This window comes from Jaculus jaculus, chromosome 4 (genome assembly GCF_020740685.1).
Source record: "Jaculus jaculus isolate mJacJac1 chromosome 4, mJacJac1.mat.Y.cur, whole genome shotgun sequence".
Classification (NCBI taxonomy): Eukaryota; Metazoa; Chordata; class Mammalia; order Rodentia; family Dipodidae; genus Jaculus; species Jaculus jaculus.
Genome location: NC_059105.1, coordinates 73,374,136 through 73,395,270, shown reverse-complemented (window position 1 = coordinate 73,395,270; position 21,135 = coordinate 73,374,136). Strand labels below are relative to the sequence as shown.

At 35.0% G+C, this 21,135-nt stretch overlaps 1 protein-coding gene across 1 annotated transcript in view; it reads right to left on the bottom strand.

The window, feature by feature from the left end:
- The window catches only part of LOC101607308 (sodium channel protein type 1 subunit alpha), a 150,444-nt gene that overhangs the window by 15,737 nt on the left and 113,572 nt on the right, over window positions 1-21,135 (bottom strand). The window contains exons 18-21 of the mRNA XM_045147269.1: window positions 13,690-13,810; window positions 13,029-13,183; window positions 10,234-10,407; window positions 7,789-7,911 (exon numbers count right to left, since the gene is read on the bottom strand). Of these exons, the coding sequence (XP_045003204.1) occupies window positions 7,789-7,911; window positions 10,234-10,407; window positions 13,029-13,183; window positions 13,690-13,810 (573 nt within the window). The remainder of the gene's footprint in view (window positions 1-7,788; window positions 7,912-10,233; window positions 10,408-13,028; window positions 13,184-13,689; window positions 13,811-21,135) is intronic.

Below are 21,135 nucleotides of genomic sequence, written 5' to 3'. Positions count from 1 at the left end.
CTTCTCAAATCTGATGTGATTACATGAAGTTCTGGGCTAAATTATCAGTAAATTATTATCTAATTTTCTGTGATAGAAACATTTTTATACCCTCTTAACTTTTTTTTTTTTCTGGACCACAACTTCAAAATGGGAACTTTCACATTTGGCAGCACTGTAGTCCTGGCTTTCTCCTCCATAGTTCTCACTGGAGCTGAACATGAGCAACTAAAAGACAAGATAAAGATAGACCCTCAAATGCTCACAAGGGGCAGGCAGGTGATGTTCCAACTTGAACATGAATAGCTGAGATTACTTTACTTCTACCTATGCGCACCTGTTATGGATTTGATTCAACGCAAGTGACAGGCATTACAGCATCTTCTATTTGTCTTTTGATGCCAATATGATGTTAGAAAAATAGGAATCTGGTTGCCTGTCTGACAAAAAGGTATGAGAGTCAATTACTTATTCTTCAGAGCCCTATTTTAAGTCTATAAAGAACTGGGAAACTTCAGGGAAAATGAAACAGTGTGTTAAGTGGGACAAAGGAAATAATGAAACCAGTAATGATAAAGATGGGGAATGGATATGAAATTAATACACATTTGAATTATTCAGGCAGAACCAGAAGATGGGGCCTATGTGGTCCACAAAATTGACAAATAGCTATCTTATCTCATTTTACTGTCTGCCTTAATGAAGTTGGCTGCATAGATTCCTTTTTATATGACATTTTAAATGTATACACACAATTATATTTTTTGGGGGGGTGAGATTTGAAAGCTGGAATCAGTTGCTGATTTTCCTCCTATTTTGAATACCATGTTTACTGCCATATGAAAGTGCCAGCTATTGAATACTGTGTTTACCATTCCTATGAAAGTGTCATCTCCTGATTGCTGTGTGTACCATACATATGAAAGTGCCATCTACTGAATACCATCCATATGAGGGTGCCACCTACTGAATACTGTGTTTACTGACCATATTATTTTCAATATTTTTAAATTAATTTAATTTTATTTGTAAGAGATAGAAGGAGGGAGGGAGAGAGAGAGAGAGAGAGAGAGAGAGAGAGAGAATAGGTACATCAGAGCCTTCAGCCACTGTAAATAAACTCCAGACTCATGTGCCACTTTGTGCATCTAGCTTATGTGGGTCCTGGGGAATCGAACCTAGGTCCTTTGGCTTTGTAGGTAAATGCCATGACTGGTAAGCCATCTCTCCAGCCCTTACCATCCATATGAAAGTACCATCTACTGAATACTTTGTTTAGCATCCATGTTAAAGTGCCATCTACTGAATACTGTGTGTACTGTCCATATGAAAGTATCATCAGTGATTACTGAGTGTACGATTGACATGAAATGAAAGTGCCATCCACTGGATGCTGTTTACAGTCCATATTGAAGTGCCATCTGCTGTGTATGTACAGAGCACATAGTAAGTTGTGCATTTTCCCTTAATACTACAAATTAGCATAAAAGCAAATGCTGACTATATATCTTTTTTCTTTAAACACTTTCCCACTGTGGCCACTTTTTAGTCCTTTCATGGGTCTCCCTCTTGGGTCCCCTGTGACTCTGCATCTTCTCTCCTGCCTGATTCTCCCTCTTTCAATATGGGTGAAATGCACTGGTTTTGATCAAGTCCCACTTTAAGATTGCTTAGTGGCTTGCTATTAGAAACTTTTTTACTCACTTTGATATTTATCACTCTAAAATCTGTATTCCTATTTTCAAAGTCCCTGGCCATACATTTTATTTCACTCTGTGGCAGTTACCATGTGTTTAATATTTGCTCTTTTGAAATGACTCTCTTCTCAGTGATTTAATTCACATAGCTCTTCTTTCATGGGACTTATCTTCACCTACTAGTTCAGCTTCCTTAGAAAAAGATGAGTGTTTGATTCTTTAATTCAAGAATCAGAGCTGGACTGCACTATAGAAACAATTCACTGCTGTACTTTCCTTTGGCAAATGACACAATAAAGTTCAGAGTCAACTAGAAAAGGTTTGTAGTATTCTTTCTAACTTACTCATGAATTGTCCTACAGGTTGCATCCATTTACATGTTTCTCCTATCATTTTGCATTAGAGAGAATTGTATGCTACCGACAGATTTATAGGCATTATAAAATATAAAATGAAAAATATAGGGCTGGAGAGATGGCTTAGCAGTTAAACACTTGCCTGTGAAGCCTAAGGACCATGGTTCAAGGTTCGATTCCCCAGGACCCATGTTAGCCAGATGCACAAGGGGGTGCCCTCGTCTGGAGTTCATTTGCAGTGGCTGGAGGCCCTGGTGTGCCTATTCTCTCTCTCTCTCTGTCTGTTGCTCTCAAATATATATATATACACACACACACATCTATATCTATCTATCTATCTATCTATCTATCTATCTATCTATCTATCTATCTATCTCTATCTATCTATCTATCTCTATCTATCTATCTATCTATCTATCTATCTATCTATCTATCTATCTATCTATCTATCTATCTATCATCTATCTATCTATCTTTGTGAATCAGCCAAGGCCTTCAGTCTCTTGAATATAATGGAGAGTTTTAAGTATGGAAATAGGAAAATAACTGACTGACTGAATAAAAAAATAAATGAAGCAAGCTTTGGTTAATTACATAAAAGCATAGTTTTTGTGCGATTTTTCAATATAGAAGATAATAACTAAAGAATTACTGTGTACAACAAATATGAGAGATTTCCTTTGAAACAGGAACTGGTTTGGGGCTAAAATTAGTTCTCTTTGCTGAATTTATCATAAAGGACAGTACTGTGCAGGAATGCAGGTCAGGGAAAAAATATTCAAAATTGACATACATTTGGCCCAGTGAAAAATTTTATTTTACTAAGACAAAATAGCCTTATCTTGAAAAACATTTGGCAGAGTACTAGGATTTTACTATTCAAAGATCCATTTGAGGTTAAGATTTCATTAAATCACACAGCAAAAAATCATATTAGGATTGTCTTTTCCCAAGAGCCCCAATCCATCCCATGGTTCAGTAGAGAGCGAGTGTTAGCTCTTTTCAGTCTCTAGGGAGTTTCAGTAATTGGCTCCCTTGTGGAGAATATCCTGGGAAAAAATGGTCTAAATAAATTGGACAGAACAAATTGAGGTTTCAGGCTGCATTAAGGGAGATGTCTAAGAAAGGCATTATCTTAATGAATGAATAGTAGAACTTATTTCTTCTCACAAGCATCTTTCAAAGAATCACAATAAAGAATTTCCCTATTGTAACACAACCATCTTTCACTGACTCTTTCTGGTTCTTTGTACTCTGAAGTCAACACAAAACCATGATTTAAGCATGGCAGCTAATGTTAGGTACTGGAAAATTTTCATATTGAATAATTTCTTTTTGACTTTCAAATCAATGTTAACCAAGGAGTCCTTTTTTCTAAGGCATATAGGACAACTATAAAAATAACATTTAGAAGAATAGATAAAATAGAAACCCTGCATTTTTGAATATGAAGAGTAAAAGAAAATATTTTTAAGTCTAACAAGTAAATTTGTTTTGATCTGCCGAACAAATTTATGCTGTGGGGATTGATTAAGACAATTATTTTTGGAAGATAAAAACATACCAGTTACTTGATGAAAATTTCATTTTCCCCTCAAAAATAAAAGTTAGCTTTCTTGCACACTATTCCTAAGCTTTAAAAGTTAGTAAATATATAGAGTTGTTTACATTTTTTGTGTTCACTGTGATATCTTCTAATAGTCTACAAAGTTAGCTGGGACTTATTCTAATAAATAGGTGTATGATTTTCCTTCAGTCTCAAAACTTATGATTTTGTTTATTTCTAGGTGAATATCCTATTCTGTCTAACTCAAATGAACTAATTCATTGATACCAACTTTTTCCTATTTAAAACACAAGTATGTGCGTATTCATCTTTCTTAATATAGTTTGCCTTGCTATAATTTTCAGCTAACAATTTTTATGCAATAAAACATGAGAATGGTCACAATTAATGACCATATGATGATGCCTGGCTTATTATACCTTAACAAATGCACACACACTTCAACAATCAAGTGGTGGATGGCTGGCTCTGTTCAGAACTTAGTGTGATGCAGTAAAAGGCAATGGCTATGTGCCTCAAATAGTATAATCAACTTGAAAAGTTAAGTTATTTTATAAAGTATCCTTTACTAGGGTCTCCCACCCTTACCAGTCAAAAAAAATCTCCCCATCAATGGATAACTCAGTATGCACATAACTAAACCACATAGATGAAACTTAATAAAGATGTCAACAAGTGGGACGAAAACCCACAGAATGTAAACTCACAAAGGTAGTATTTTCGTCCAAAGAAATTTAAGACAATTAAAATTTGTGGATAAGGAAGTAAATACTGTATTGTTCCTACTGTGGTGCAGTTGTACCTTCCCAGCCCACCCTCGCCCCACGACACATCAGTCACAGTGCAAGGATTAAAGGTAGCAAAAGGGGTAATACAGTACCCATAATAAAGGGCTCAGGGGAGGAACCAGCGCTCCACCCCATCCAAGTTGGAGCAAGATTATCCTATATAAAATAGAAATATATAGTTTGTTATTAGTTAGAAATCTGATATGACAGAACATTTGGTGTTACTTTTTGTACATGATGCTATCTGTCTGTTTCCCTCTCAATTAAGACTTGAGTTCTTTTAAAAAGTTATTTAAGATTTCTTAGATTAGGAAATTAAAAAATACAAATTTAAATACAAATTTTATTTTATCCTATTTTATTACGACATCAATTGACTCAGTTCATTTTCACAGGTTGAAAAATTTGGACTGGAAATTTGAAATACAATAAATGTTCAAAAGCTGTCAGCCAGAAATGTGCATAAAACATGCAAAACTTAAAGTGCAACGTGATGATAACTTTTATTACTTTCTATATTCTTATCAAGCACTATAGAACATGCTTTATTCAATAGTGTCGCATAAAAGCACATGCTTAGAAAAAGTGACAGAAAAACAAAAATAAAAAGAGTGCTTGATTTATTCTTTGACATAGCTACTGCAATTTATGCTGTTAAGGATAGTTAAATGAGAGTTTCTCAATATATTCTAATCTCACTTCCCAATTATAATCATCATTATTGCTTCAACCTCATCATCATCTGTGATTACATTTTTACAAAGTAAAAGAACTAAAATACTGGAAATACAAAACTAGAACCAATAATAAGGTTATTTTGACTCTATAATGCCAAGCAGTAGTTGAAGAGTTACCATTTTAGCATGATATACACGATGTCATTATGAGGCAGGGAACTGTATTCATCAATCTGGAAAGCATCTATAAAGAGTTTATGTTTCAAAAATCCAACCTTGCCTTAGGATGGATGGATAGATAGATAGATAGATAGATGATAGATTAATAATTATAGTTAACATGATTTCTGTAAAAAGTTAAAGTAGATCGAATTTGTTTTGGAAATAAAGTGTTATATACAGAAATATGTTACCTCTTCACTGATGGATTTAATAAATAAAATTTGAAATTTTTATTGCAGCTTCATATGTGTAGTATGGTTCAGATTTCAGAGGCTTTTTAATACATATCTATTAATTCAGGCGCTTTTTGTGTGGCGTGAAATGAAAATAATGTTTTACTTGAGAACTGTATTTTGGAACAAATAAAAATGTTATTTTAATTAGAAAACACATTTAGCCTTTACATCCTCTGGAGAGAATCTCTGATAACATTTTTTTAAAATTTATTTATTTATTTATTTATTTGAGAGCTACAGACACAGAGAGAAAGACAGATAGAGGGAGAGAGAGAGAATGGGTGCGCCAGGGCTTCCAGCCTCTGCAAACGAACTCCAGACACGTGCGCCCCCTTGTGCATCTGGCTAACGTGGGACCTGGGGAACCGAGCCTCAAACCGGGGTCCTTAGGCTTCACAGGCAAGCGCTTAACCGCTAAGCCATCTGATAACATTTTAATGAAAATGTGAGTAGCTCTGTGTTAAATAAAAGATTAATTGTATTATATTGTACTTAATTGGTTTAAATAAAGAAAAACTTTTCATAGATATTAAGAAAATTTAAAACCAGCCATAGGATCTTAAAAAGTGACATTTATGATGAAATTTTAATTTAGAAGAGAACATATGATTATGTGATCCCCAAGATGCAAATAGTAGTGTACATTATTGCTGATTTCTATAAGTGTAAGTGAACTTTAAGTAGTAAGAGAGCAATGCTTTCTGTTGCACTCACATATCTCAACAGCTTTGTTCGGATAAAAGAAATTTTGTGGAGCTGGAGAGATGGCTTAGTGGTTAAGGCATTTGCCTGCAAAGCCAAAGGGCCTCGGTTCAATTCCCCAGGACCCACAGTAAGCCAGATGCACAAGGGAGCACATGCCGCCTGGAGTTTGTTTGCAGTGGCTGGAGGCCCTGGCATGCCCATTCTCTCCGTCTCTCTATCTCTGACTCTTTCTCTCTCTTTCAAATAAATAAATTTAAATATATATATATATATATATATATATATATATATATATATATATTGGTTTTTCGAGGTAGGGTCTCACTCTAGCCCAGGCTGACCTGGAATTCACTATGGTGTCTCAGGGTGCCTCGAACTCACGGCGATCCTCCTATCTCTGCCTCCCAAGTGCTGGGATTAAAGGCGTGCTCCACCACGCCCAGCTAAATAAAATATTTTTTAAAAGAAATTTGGGGTTTAAAATAAGAGAATTGGACTGGGAAGATGGATTGGAGGATAAAGGTGCTTGCTTGGAAAGCCTGATGGTCTGGGTTCAGTTCCCAAGCTGCCCATGTAAGCCAGATATAAATAGTGGCAGAAGCATCTGATGTTCATTTGTACAGACAGGAAGCCTTGGTGCGACCATGTGTGCATGCAAATAAATGAATAATTTTTTAAAACACAATTAATTTTTATATCATACTTCTTATGTAAACGAATGTTTCGTGCTTTAGAAAATCACAGCAAATAATAAGCCAATAATGGCAAAATTTTAGCCTAAAACAAATCATTGAGTAGGATTCAAGGTGCCCCTAAAGAATTACAACATTTTATCTGACTCAGAGAAATAAAATTTATGTAGGTTAATTTGAGAATCATCTATGACAATGAAGCAAAAACTATATATTCTGTTTTCTTTGTCATAAATGCTTTATTTTAGTGGTATAAAATGTATGATATACATAATATGTAAATTAGGACCATGATTGTGTATATTAAGATTAATATAATGACAAAGTGAAGCTATATTTGGTATAATTACTTTAAAAGTGTAAGTTCAGTCAATATTTAACATTTCTCCTGGCATATATTCAAGTAGTGCAAACTTTGGCATTATAAAGACAAAATTCTTTATACTTCTACAAATTATGATTTGTTTTTCTTTTCGTTAAAATTCTTTAAGTCCAGATGGGTCACAATTGAATTACCTGACACAGAACCTACTTTAGAGCTTATTATATCTCTACATATGGTACTTTAATACTGTATCTGCTTTTTTTTTTTTTTTTTGTATATAGGGTTACAAGGAAACTCCCAATACAGGTTAGGAAATATAATCATTTTAATTAGCAAAGCAGATAAATGATATCATATCATTTTCCAGAGAGGCCTATATTCTCTTGCATATCACCAAGATGTAAATATGCAACAGAGAAAAGGACAAAGTAGCAATTTTGCAAGGATTTGCCATTCTTTTTGCATGCAAATGTTTTTCTTTCATTAAATTCAGCTGAGTTTAATTTTGGCTATGTACAATACTTGGGGTCGTTCATTTCCTTACCCTCATCCCTTCAAATCGTGACAAGGCTCTCAGAGGCCTCAGAGCTCTTAGTGTCCTCAAGGACTTGATGGCCCCAAGTTCTGAGTAACCCAAAGCATTTGCTGTTAAACTGACCAAAGAAACCTGCATAAACATAAGCAACACCTAATTAGAATTGTTGTCATTCAATTTGCAGTTAATATGTAATTCAGCAAATATAATTTTTATTCACAATGATTCAAAGATGAATGGTTGGACATTTTTCTGTTCAATTCAACCTTTCGATTTAATTCAGTGAGTCAGACATTAATTTGAAAGCTTAACAAACATCTTACATGTTATATAATCTATTATTAGTTTAATTACTGTAGGGTATGTGCGTAGCATGTGTAAAGGCCTTGGTTAAATCCCTAACACCAAAGTTATGATAAAGGAATAATTCCAAGTGGAGGGAAATGCCATTTTTGGTTTGGCTGATATCTTCTGTTTTCACTTGCTTAGGATTTATTTCTCTATAAATAAGTGAAAAAGTCATTTTAGAGCTGGGCATGATGGCACATGTCTTTAATTCCAGCACTCAGGAGGCAGAGGTAGGAGGATTGCTGAGAGTTTGAGGCCACCCTAAGACTCCATAGTGACTTCCAGGTCAGCCTGAGCTGTAGTGAGACCCTACTTCAGAAAACAAAAAAACAAAAACAAAAAAAAAGTCATTCTATAATAAAATATCCTCAACATTTGCCATAGTAATTTATAGCCTCTGCCACAATACATGGCCACAACTGACCAACAAGTGAATATCAAACAAATAAGTATTTATTTCATATGAATAAGAAAGACTAATTGTAAAACTTTAGGTATCTAGTTCTCCACCTCAAGAAATTGCAGGGTTACAGGATTACAGTTTCTTTGGTTTGAAAGATGCCAGTACTGGACTGTTTCACATACACTGGAAACAACTTTTTAAAGTTTTTAAGCAGACTAAATTGCCTCATATTTAATGTACTTGTCCAATATTTGAGATGTCTATAATTTTTGACACTTATCTTCATGAAATAATTAAAACAATACATTAAAAATAAAAGTACTATCATGTAACTATATAACTTTAAAATTGCTTTCATAAAATATTTCAGAAATGACTTTTGAAATAACTTGTAGTAATAAAAAATAGGAAATAATCATCACCCCTACACTGAAAAGCTTAGAAATACAATAAGCAAAATAGCAAAAAGGTAAATTCAGAAATTTTTACAGGGCTAAAAAGGTAAATTTTAAATGTAGTATGAAAAATTAGTTATAAAAATCTGAGTCTATCTCCTAATGTTTGTATTTTTCCAGTGTTTTATATGATAAAGAAATCATTCTTGTTATGTTTCCCTTAGTTCAGTCATTTAAACCTCACATGCTATGCTTTTCCAGTAGGTCTGGTCTTGAGTTCATTTGGAGTCCAGGAGCTATGCAGACAAATGCCTCAGGTCTACAAACACCTCCTGCAAGAAACTGTCACAGCTCCTCTAGAGTATAATCCTTTGGTGGGGAAACATTGCCTAATTATGATATTTCAGACAAGGTTTTGTATTGCTAAAAAATGGTTAGTTGAAGCCGGGCGTGGTGGCGCACGCCTTTAATCCCAGCACTCGGGAGGCAGAGGTAGGAGGATCGCCGTGAGTTCAAGTCCACCCTGAGACTACAGAGTTAATTCCAGGTCAGCCTGGACCAGAGTGAGACCCTACCTCGAAAAAAAAAAAATGCTTAGTTGATAACATGAAACATGAGATTTAACTTTGACACATAGTGAAGTTAGTAATTAGTTTTAAGATAAATGAAATTTTATCCATTGGATATTCAAATTTTACAAAAGTTTCTTTGGTATATCATGGGCCTGCCAAAAATCAGTCTATTTCTAGGAAAACTCTCTCCCATAACTTAAAACAGACATGTCTTTCCCAACATTCTGCATATCTTATGCCTTATGATGGGGTTATAACCTGTGCTTTAAATTCTTTATGTGAATAAATTTAAATTACAATGCTCACTATCTTCATTATTTATTATCTCTGATATTGTACAATACCACCATTTTGCAGACATTTTGCAAGTAACTAATTGGCATACAATATTTAGTGAGTGGAGGGAGAGATGCAAGATGGCTTCTTTCTGATCTACATCATGAGCAATTTACACACCTTGCTCTTGAAGATTCATAGTTCATTTCCCTTACACTTCCAATATGGTGTTTTTCAATTATTATTTTTTTCTGCTAGAGCTCAACTAGCCAAGACCCCCTTTAACCATTACTAAATTAGTTCATGATTTGCAAATACTACTCTATCAGATGGTAAGTAGGTTTAGAAGTAAGCAGCATATTCTGTCATCACAACACAATGTCAGTTTCACTTTTGTACAGTTAGAACATAATCAGGTAAAACTACCTTAAACAGAAGACAAAACATGGAAGATACATACATCAACAATTAAGAAGTCCAGCCAGCACCAGGCATTGGTGAAGTATGTCTGATAGCCATATGCCACCCATTTCAGAAGCATTTCCAGAATGAAAATGTAAGTAAAAACCTTGTCAGCATATTCCAGCATAGTTTTAATTGTCTTTCGCTGATCAATATATATGTCTTCAAAAGCCTATGAAGAGGAAGTTACAAATTTTAGCTTTCACATATTACTACATTTTATAAGGTACCATTTTTCTGACCATATGTCTATATTTCATTTCCTTGTGTCAGGTGCACACAGGCAGAGGAGTTATTAGTGCTCTATTATTTTCAAAGGTCTTTTGAACCAGGAGAAAAGTTATACCTCCCATTGTAATGAAAATCAGAATATGGGGACAAGACAGATGGCTTAGTGGTTAAGGCACTTGCCTACAAAGCCAAAGGACCCAGGTTTAATTCCCTAGGGCTCACATAAGTCTGATGTACAAGGTAGTACATGTGTCTGGAGTTCATTTGCAGGACTAGAGGCACTGGTGTGCACATTCTGTCTTTCTCTACCTGTTCCTTTCTCTCTCTCTCAAATAAATAAATATATATTTAAAAAATCAGAAGACAGAGATGGAGAGATGGCTTAGCGGTTAAGCGCTTGCCTGTGAAGCCTAAGGACCCCGGTTTGAGGCTCGATTCCCCAGGTCCCACGTTAGCCAGATGCACAAGGGGGCGCATGCGTTTGGAGTTCGGTTTGCAGAGGCTGGAAGCCCTGGCGTGCCCATTCTCTCTCTCTCCCTCTATCTGTCTTTCTCTCTGTGTCTGTCGCTCTCAAATAAATAAAACATTTAAAAAATATATATTAAAAAAATCAGAAGACAGTATGGTTTCATGAATTTTTTTTTTCCAGGAAATAGTTCTTGACATCATATTAGAATGCAGCTTCTCCAAATACAAGTTATATATTCATTTTGTTTTATTTCTCTTGTTTCTTGGGCAATGAGTATAGCTCATTGTTTAATATATGTGAGGCCCTGTGTTTGGTTTTTGGCAGCATGAGAAAAAAAATCTCATTTCTTTTGCTTACTTCTGTTGGCTTTTGTTTTTAACAAAAGAAACCAAAGAAGTAAAAAAAGAAAGCTTACAGTTCATTTTTTGTATGTTTGTGTGATGTATAAGCACATGTGCATGTGGATGACATGTGTACAGGTGCGTGTACATGTGTGCATGCATACACATGTGTATGCCCCAACATATAAGGTGCTATTTTTAGGTATGCTGTCTACCTTTTTTGGATAAAGGGTTTCTCATCGTCCTGGAGTTTACTGAATAGGCTACACTGGCTGGTGAGTAACCCCGAGGGATTTGCTTGTCTTTACTTCCTCAGCACTGTGATTACAGACATGCACCACGAAGGCCAGCATTTATGTGGGGGCGGGGAATTGAACTCAGGTCTTCATGTTTGTGTAGCAAGTTCTTTGTTGACAAGCTAACCCCCCAGCCCCAAATCTTATGTTTTTATAAACATAAATTGTGATTGATTAACATAGTGTTGGATATCTGGTTATCTGCTTCATTTTGGTTTAGTTACCGGTTTCATTTTTGTTTATAGTGGTTGTGTGTTTCATTTTTGTTTATTCATTTTTGTTGATAATTATATTTCTCAACAGAGATATAGCATTGTAATAACAGTAAAGTGATATTACTTTCATTTAGATCCTATGGATTGATCTAATAAATACTTTTTCTTGACATGATCTAAGTGACATTTCTTTCAATGCTGAATAAACAGTTCTCATCTAAACAGTTTGTAGAAGGAATTTATTTTATCACAGAACTCTTTAGGAAAATATGTGCCTAGGTTAAAATTATAAATTTGAGATAAACTTGTAAGCAGGGATGGATAGATGGTTTAGTGGTTAAGGTGCTTGCCTGCAAAGCCAAAGGACCCAGGACCCATTTAAGCCAGATATACAAGGGGGCACATGTGTCTGCAGTTTGTTTGCAGTGGTTGGAGTTCCCTGAACACCCATCATTCCCCACCCCCTCGGTCCCTGCCAAGTTCTCTCTCTCAAATAAATAAATAAAATGAAACTTGTAAGCAACTGTGTGTTAATCAAGCAAGCTCTATGTATGTATGTATGTATGAAAATTATCATCTCACTCTCTCTATCTATATATTCATCCATCCATCATCTATATCATGGCATAAATGCATTCTTATGTCTGTATTTCCAAAATGCTCTCAACATATTTATATTTTTGTAAATGGTTTTCACATAAATGTAAATTAAGTCTGATGAAATGAACCCTTTCACATAAGCAGAAGCCAATCCTTAATGAATCACTCTGGCAAGCTGCCCACTGTTTACTGTTAATAACATTCACTATTTCCTGAGAAGCCCAAAACTGGTGAACTCAGATTGGAAAAGAGAAGTAGTTCCTAAAGACTTACTGAGTACCTATAGAGAGATGACAATACCATTCAGAAGCAAACTTCATCAGAACCACTAGGATGACTATAATATTCAAGTACTATGTAATTAGTAAGCCAGGGGGCAGTCTTCTCATATACTTAATAATAAATGAACATTTATAAATACTAACCTATTAAAATTAAATTCAGAAATTCATAGTTATACATGTCTGTACTTAAGAAGATGAAAATTTTCAAAAAGTTTAGAAAAAAAAGAAGATGAAAGGTATAGTACTTAAAAAATTACACTAGAAACTAAGGCAATGAAATTTAAAGAATTAGTAAGCGATTGGTCTGGAGGAGATCATAAGAACCAACTTTGCGGCACTTTGGTTCCAGTCACTCACCAGAGCACCACTACTAAGGAGAATCATGAAGACAATGAAGGTCTCAAACCAGTTATGCTCAACTATGCGGAAACACGTTCTCCTCAGGTTCCACCACTGCTTTCCTCTTCCTTCTTCCACGCTGATCTGGCAGCACTTGAATCTTTGCACACAGCCTACAAGCAGAAGGTTGAAACAGGAGCAGATCAAATAGCTCTGTTTCACCCATCATGCCCTTGTCAAGTCCATTTCATCTTTTATCAGCTATTCCTATCCCTAACTTGTGGGAACTACTCTTTAAGCTTAGCAGAACTAGTGCATATTTATTACCAGTGTGGTTATGAAGATCACTCAGTGTCTTTCAGTGGCTCCTTGGCTAATGACATTTACATTTTTTCTTCTTCAAGTATTACTATCAATATAAATCATTATTTCAAAAATATGTTTATTATGAGTTTTGGTGACATCAAAGTGATTTTTTTTTTTATGCACAACATCCTTGCCACATGATAGGAAAAGATAACTGAAGTACAATACTGGATTTTAAGTGTTTGGTGTCTACCGACATGCTAAAGGTAACTGACAAGCTGTATTCTATTTAAGCAACTGGCTTTGAGTGGCCAACAGCTTAGGAGCCCTTACTCCACAGAGGGAAGATTAACACACACGACATCATCTTTACCTTCAGTAAAACAGGCTTCAGGTTCAAGGGTTTCTTCGGGTTCTGCCACAGGCTGCTCTTCTGCTGGTGCCCCGATGTCCACAGTGCTGCCTTCTGAGGAGCTACTGCTCTCATTAAGTTTCTGCACATGAGAGGGCATAGAAAGTCAACCCTTTCATACCTTTAATAAGTGGCACATGAAGAAAAAAATTACAACTAAGCACTTATCTTGTATTATCTCTTAGATAAGACGGTCAATTTACAGCAAAAATATATTCAGAAGAAGAAATCAGAACTCACAACAGGATTTATAAAACCAGATTGCCATGTTGTGTGTTACAAATGGCCACTGACAACAGGAACCTCGGTGCCACAGAACATCCCAATCATTTTATTCTAGGAGGTTAGTATTACTGCTCTTGTTTTATAGATGACTAAACTAAGACTCAGACACCTTAGTTAATTTTTTTCTAATATCAAGTAACTAGTAATTGAGAAAGCCAAGAATGGAGATGACTTCTAAACTCAAAGCCTATGTTTGGCCCTTCATACTACAGAGCTTTCTGAAACAAAACACACAAACAAAACCTAGCATTCATACAATTATAATTCTTCTATCAAGTAAGAGATCAAAATAGCTCTGGGGCTGGAGAGATGGCTTAGTGGTTAAGGTGTTTGCCTGTGAAGCCATAGGACCTCGGTTCAATTCCTCATCTGGAGTTTGCTTGCAGTGGCTAGAGGCCCTGGCATACCCATTCTCTCTCTTTAAATACATCAATCAAAAATAAAGAAGGAGAGGAAGAAATAAAGAAAGAAAGATAGAAAGAGAGAAAATTATTTATAAAGTAGCCTAAAGAAAAATAGCTCACTAAGCCTAACAAAGGAAGATAAGCTACAATTCAGTGTTGAAGTGAAAACCAAAAATTAAAAACAAAACTTCATTCACATTACAAACCAATAATGTAGCATTATATTGTTATGCTCTGTATATATACAGTAACTTCAAAGAAATCATTTCATTAGCTGAAGCAGGTTAGCTTTGGGTAGCTATTAAAATGAACTATATTTAATATTGGTTTATAATTACCAGCATAAGTATATACTTGTTAAAAGGCAACTGTCATAATAATCAACTAAGAGCAAATAATAGCTTTACTTTAACTCATAAGAAAAATTTGACAATTGTTCTTTATAAAACCTTTTAAGTTTTTGGACAAATTCAGTGTGTTTAGCACACTGAATTCTTCACGTGTAAGTACCAAATTATTGATATTTGTCTCTATATCAAACTTGATATCTATTGCTAACTACATTTATCACTTAAATTTTAATTTTAAATCAGCAGCTATGAGTCCTGAGTTAAAAAGATGTGAATCTAAAATAAAAATTATTTCCTGCCTACTGATCCCCTCCTTAAGTATCCTCCCTTAATGTATTTTGCTTGGTAATATGATAAATCATAACCCTTTCACTGTACATAGTTACTCCAGGATTTATCATTTTAACCTACCATATAAGAATGCTATTGCCAATGTATATAACATTATTTTTAGAATAGTCTTTAAAATTGTATGTTCCTGATGTATCACTTAATCTTGTAATAAGTATGTTATTCAGTTTACTCTTAGGTATACTTTTCATGAAGCCTACGTTAAAGTCCTAGGCAATAATATTTTTTTGTTTTAAAAAGAAAATCATAATGGACAATCTGCATTAATTAAAAATTTTAAATATCTAGGAAATGATTAAATTGGTAATTTACAAACTAATCAGTAACAGTTCTAGAACCTATAAGTTAAAAGGAGATATTCAAAATAAGTAAAATTAAGAAAATTTGAGAGATTATATCAGAACTAAAGATGAATTGTGCAGAATCTAACTTTTGCTTTTAGTGTACTTTTTGTATACAAGTTAAAGTGTGAGTATGTATGAATGTGATGGTCTACTAAAAGGCTTTATAAATATATATTCTTGAACGTAAGTACTTTTAGTTTCTTAAAAATCTGTAAAATGTTATCTTTAGATTTACCAAATGTTAATAAAGCCTTAAGTGCTACTTGTTTGGATGATAAAATATTCACTGGAATCTAAATTTTAGGCTATAAAGGTTTTCACTGGATGCATAATTTTAATAATTGCCTTCCAAACAAATTTTGCAATTCTCTTTAATTGTTTTACAATGCTCATAGGAAATAAGACATCAAAATACCTCTAAATAATATATACTAAATGTCCTTCATGTAGATTGTAATATACAAGGGCCAAATATAAAATCCTTCATTTTATGTGCTTGTTGGGAATCTTTACATTTCTTTTTCATAGTGGAGATCACAGAAAATGCAATTCCAGAAAATAATGCTATTCAGAATCTGGGTAGACCTACTTGTTTTTAAGATTTAAAAATTCTGCTTATTTTATTAAGTTTTCTCTTTTTAAGGTATAGGTTTAAAATTAAAGATTAAAAAATAGCAACACTGAGCCGGGTGTGGTGGCACACGCCTTTAATCCCAGCACTTGGGAGGCAGAGGTAGGAGGATTGTTATGAGTTCGAGGCCACCCTGAGACTCCATAGTGAATTCCAGGTCAGCCTGGGCTAGAGTGAAACCCTACCTTGAAAAACAAAACAAAACAACAACAACAAAAAATAACAACACTGATAATCTAAAATAGATATCAGCAACGATAGATCTAAGTAAAAGCTACAAAATTTTTGGTTTTTATTTAGTCTATCTATGTGTGGTCTATGTGCTTATATTTTTATAATGCTTATATAATGTCAAATTTACTTACATGTAAATGGTCAGATAAAGACTGTGATATCAATCCAAACTCCTCTTAAAAATAGCATAACTAAAATTTTAAACAAAATTTATATATAATTAAACAATCTTTTTTTTTTTTTTTGATTTTTCAAGATAGGGTTTCATTTTAGTCCAGGCTGATCTGGAATTCAATATGAAGTCTCAGGGAGGCCTTGAACTCATGGCAATCCTCCTACCTCTGCCTCCTAAGTGCTGGGATTAAAGGCGTGCATCACTTTATTAAATTAAATTTAATTTATTAAATTAAACAATCTTAATCAAGATTTTATTTGGTAAGTTCTTGCCGTAATTCAAATTATACAAAAAGTCCTTATTGCTTAGATTGGCTCTCAGGATCCAAGCCTTTGCCTTAGCACAGTTGCTGCCATTTAGGGAATTGAAGAAAGGAATGTTTCTTTTAGACCTGAAATCCAAAAATTGAGGTAATGACTCATTGCTGCTTTCTACTTCCTTGAGTACTTAACATACTTGATAATATATTTGCCTACAGAGTTCTACATACTAACCATTAAAAACAAATGTTTTACAGCTGGAGAGATGGCTCAGCAGTTAAGGCACTTGCCTGCAGAACCTAACAATCAGGGTGCGATTTCCCAGCACTCACTTAAGCCAGATGCACAAGGTCAGGCACATGCATCTGGAGTTTGTTTACAGCAGCTGGAGGCCATGGTGTGCCCATTCTGTCTTTTCTCTATCTCTCTTTGCTTAAAATAAATAAGTGAATGAATGAAATAAATAAAAATGTTTTAAAGCAGAGATGCCAAGATGTTATCTTGCTTTGATTGCCTTGGAGAAATCCACTCCCTTCTACCCAGAGAACTGGTCTTAGAAATATGAAGGAAATAATATATATTTCTAGATTTAAAATGTTAAGCCAAATGTCTGGATCAAAAGTCATTATTTCTGAATAAGATAGGTTTCAAGAAATAAAGTTGATTTGACTTTTTACAATCCAAAATTCAAATTTTGTTGGAATGATTTTGCTTTTAGTAATGTTTACAAAATGCCTAATTCTGTTTCCAACAATATATTTCTTAGGTATTATCATGCTTTTAGTAATGCATACTAAATGGCATACACACAAAAGTTTAAAAGTTTTATGCTTTCCATTAGAGTAAGCCTTTATTTTGTTGGCTAAATAGCATCTTCTTGGACACTTACAACAAGGGTTCTGGAATATTTTTTTAAGCACTCTTTATAAAAGCAGCTAAAAGGATTTTATTCTTCATTCTTTTACTAACTAACTGAAGTCACTTAAACCCTATGGTTACTTCTGGGTAAGATGGGAGCATAGGAGTCATGGCAAACCAGCCAAGGGAGGGATTTAAACAAAACCACAGAAAAATACACTCTTCTTACAAAAAGTGAAGGTGTACAAGTTATTATCTGCCACAGCAGAGAAGCTGGAGAGACCAGGTTCTACCGGAAAGGAGGAAACCAGCCAGAATCCTGCCAAGGCACTTGTGGCTCCAATCTGCATGGATTCATAGGCCTGCCCAGCCCAGTACCGAGCTACAGGAGCAGAGACCAAACAAGGGGATTTTCCAACCTCTTCAGCCTCCTTGCAAAGTCAAGAAACCTGAAGAGGAGACAGCAGAGACCAGCTGTGCAGTTCAACTCCAGGTTTCCTGCACTCTCCCATTCCACAGCCATCAGAACGAGGAACCACCTGAGAACTCATTCAGTGCCTGGCAGCAGGGCATCCAGCAAGCTGATCAGAACACCAGATCCACAGCACAACATGAAAGGATTAAGGTGGGCACTAGGCAATGGTGAAACTGGAAGCCACTCCAAAAGGTTACAAGGCTGACTGACAAAAACGTAGTTACATAGGTCTGCACTGGAAGTGCTAATCTTTCTTCCCATGTCAGGACAGGTTATAGGTGACACATTCTTAGTTGACTATGACAGTCTCAAATAAATTGTATTTTGGGGTTGACTATTTTGCCTTTTGTGCTTTTAGATTCATAGGGCCTTTGTCTTTTTCTTCTGTCATTATTGGGGGCAGGGTCTAATTCAAATGTAGGCTGACCTTGAACCTATTTCAGAACAGAAATCTCAGCAGCCCAGCTGAGAGGATTAGGGATTTTGGCTGTGTAAGGTTAGCTGTTTGTTTTAATCCCCACTCTTCTATACTCTGTGAATGTGCATATTGTGCATATTGCTCAGTTGAATTTTAGAACTTGCCAGTAAATTGCACTACCAACTCCATTAGAATACTTGAATAGCAGGCAAATTCAACACTTAGGATTACTTCTGCAGTTGTATTGGAGTACAAGTGCTATACTTGATACCTTAAATTCCTACCCTTACGGTATATAAGTCCGATTTCCACATCTAGGAGCACTGCATATAATTAGAAAACCCAAGCATCAAATCAACTCAGGATGCAAAAATTATAGTATTATTATATATTATTATAATACAAAAGCACAAAGAATCAAGGCAACACAATTCCACCAAAAATTATAAATCCATCAAAAATGACCCCAAATAGACTGTTTTAGACAAAGATTTTTAGCCTGACAAAGATTTTTTTAAAAAAAGATTTTATCTGTACTCAAAAAAAAAGAAAAAAATCAAAGGAATCAAAGAGAAAACAAACTCCTGAAGGAATCCCAAGAGAACACAGGAAAGCAGCATAATGAAATATGGAGGTCATTACAAGACATGAGTAAGGAAATAGAAATACTAAAGAAAAACAAGGCAGAAATATTAACATTGAAAAACACAGGAAGTCAAATCAAAAACTCTGTAGAAAATCTCACCAGTAGGATGGATGAAGGAATGAACAGAACATCTAAACTAAAGACCAGGTGGCAGATCTAATACAGTCCCAAAAAGAGAAAGGCAAGTTAATACAAAGGGATGAATGGGAATTTCAAGATATTCGGCACACTATGAAAAGATCAAACATAGGAAATCAGGGTATAGTAGAAGGATAAGAATTTCACTCCAAAGGCATAGTAGGTGTTTCCAACAAAATCATAGAAGAAAATTTCCCCAAATTGGGAAAGAAATGCCAATACAGATATAGAAAGGTTTTAGAACAGCAAACAGACAAAATCTAGAAAGAACCTCTCCTTGCCATTTATAATTAAACTATAAACACACAAACCAAAAATATATATTGAAAGCAGTTAGGAAAAAAAAAAAAGCAAGACATCTACAAAGGCAAGCCCATCAGGATAACAGCAGATTATTCAACACAAACTCTAAAAGCTAGAAGAGCTTGGAATGAAGTATTCCAAGTTCTGAAAGATAACAAGTGTCAACCAAGGTTACTTTATCTTGCAAAGCTATCTGTCCAAATTGATGGAGAAATAAGGACATTACACAACAAAAATAAGCTAAATGAATTTATGATAAAAAAAGGGCTGGAGAGATGGCTTAGCGGTTAAGTGCTTGCCTGTGAAGCCTAAGGACCCCGGTTCGAGGCTCGGTTCCCCAGGTCCCACGTTAGCCAGATGCACAAGGGGGCACATGCATCTGGAGTTCGTTTGCAGTGGCTGGTAGCCCTGGCGCACCCATTCTCTCTCTCCCTCTATCTATCTTTCTCTCTGTGTCTGTCGCTCTCAAATAAATAAATAAAATAAATAAATAAATAAAGCCAGCTCTACAAAAAATACTTGAAAGGATCCTACATGCTGAAGAGAAAGCAAAGCACACATATGAGGAAGCAGGAAAAAATAAACTATACTCAAATAACAGTTAAAAGAAGAGAGTAAAGGGAAAACAGGAAGCACTACAAAACAAAAAGAATGGCCAGAATAAATGCATAACTTTCAATAATAACTCTTAATATCAATGACCTCAATACCTCAAACAAAAGACAATGGCTTGCAGACTGGATTAAAAGCCAGGATCCTGCTGTTGGTTGCCTCCAGGAAATTCATCTCTCAATAAAAGGCACATACTGTCTTAGGGTGAAAGGATGGAAAATGCTATTTCAAGCAAATAGGCCTAGGAAACAAGCAGGGGTTGCTATCCTAATCTCTGAAAGGATGACTTCAAACCAACATTAGTGAGGAAAGATGAAGAAGGTCACTTTATACTGAGTAAAGGAACACTCCAACAGGGGGCTATTACAATCCTAAATGTATATATACCTAACATGGGGGCTCCCGATTTCATCAAACTAACAGTATTAGACTTAAGGTCACAGATAACACCAAACATAATTGTATTGGGTGACTTCAATACCCCACTCTTATCAATTGACAGGTCATCCAGGCAAAAAATAGAGATACATCTGGATTAAATAATGGAACACATGGACTTAACAAATATCTATAGAACATTCCATTCAAATTCTGCGGAATATACATTTTTCTCAGCAACTCATGAAACATTCGCCAAAGTAGACCATGTATTAGGACACAAAGCAAGTACAAATACAGTACAAAAACAAATACAGTAAAATTGAAATAATCCCTGTACTAGTCTATCTGATCACAATGAGGTTAAACTACAAGTCAGCAACAAGAAAAACCACAGAGCATACAGAAATTCCTGAAGAGTAAACAGTACACTATTTAATGATAAATGGGTAATTGAAGAAATCAAAAAGGAAATGAATAAATTCATAGAATCAAATGATGATAAGATTACAACATATCTAAGTCTTTGGGACACAATGAAGGCA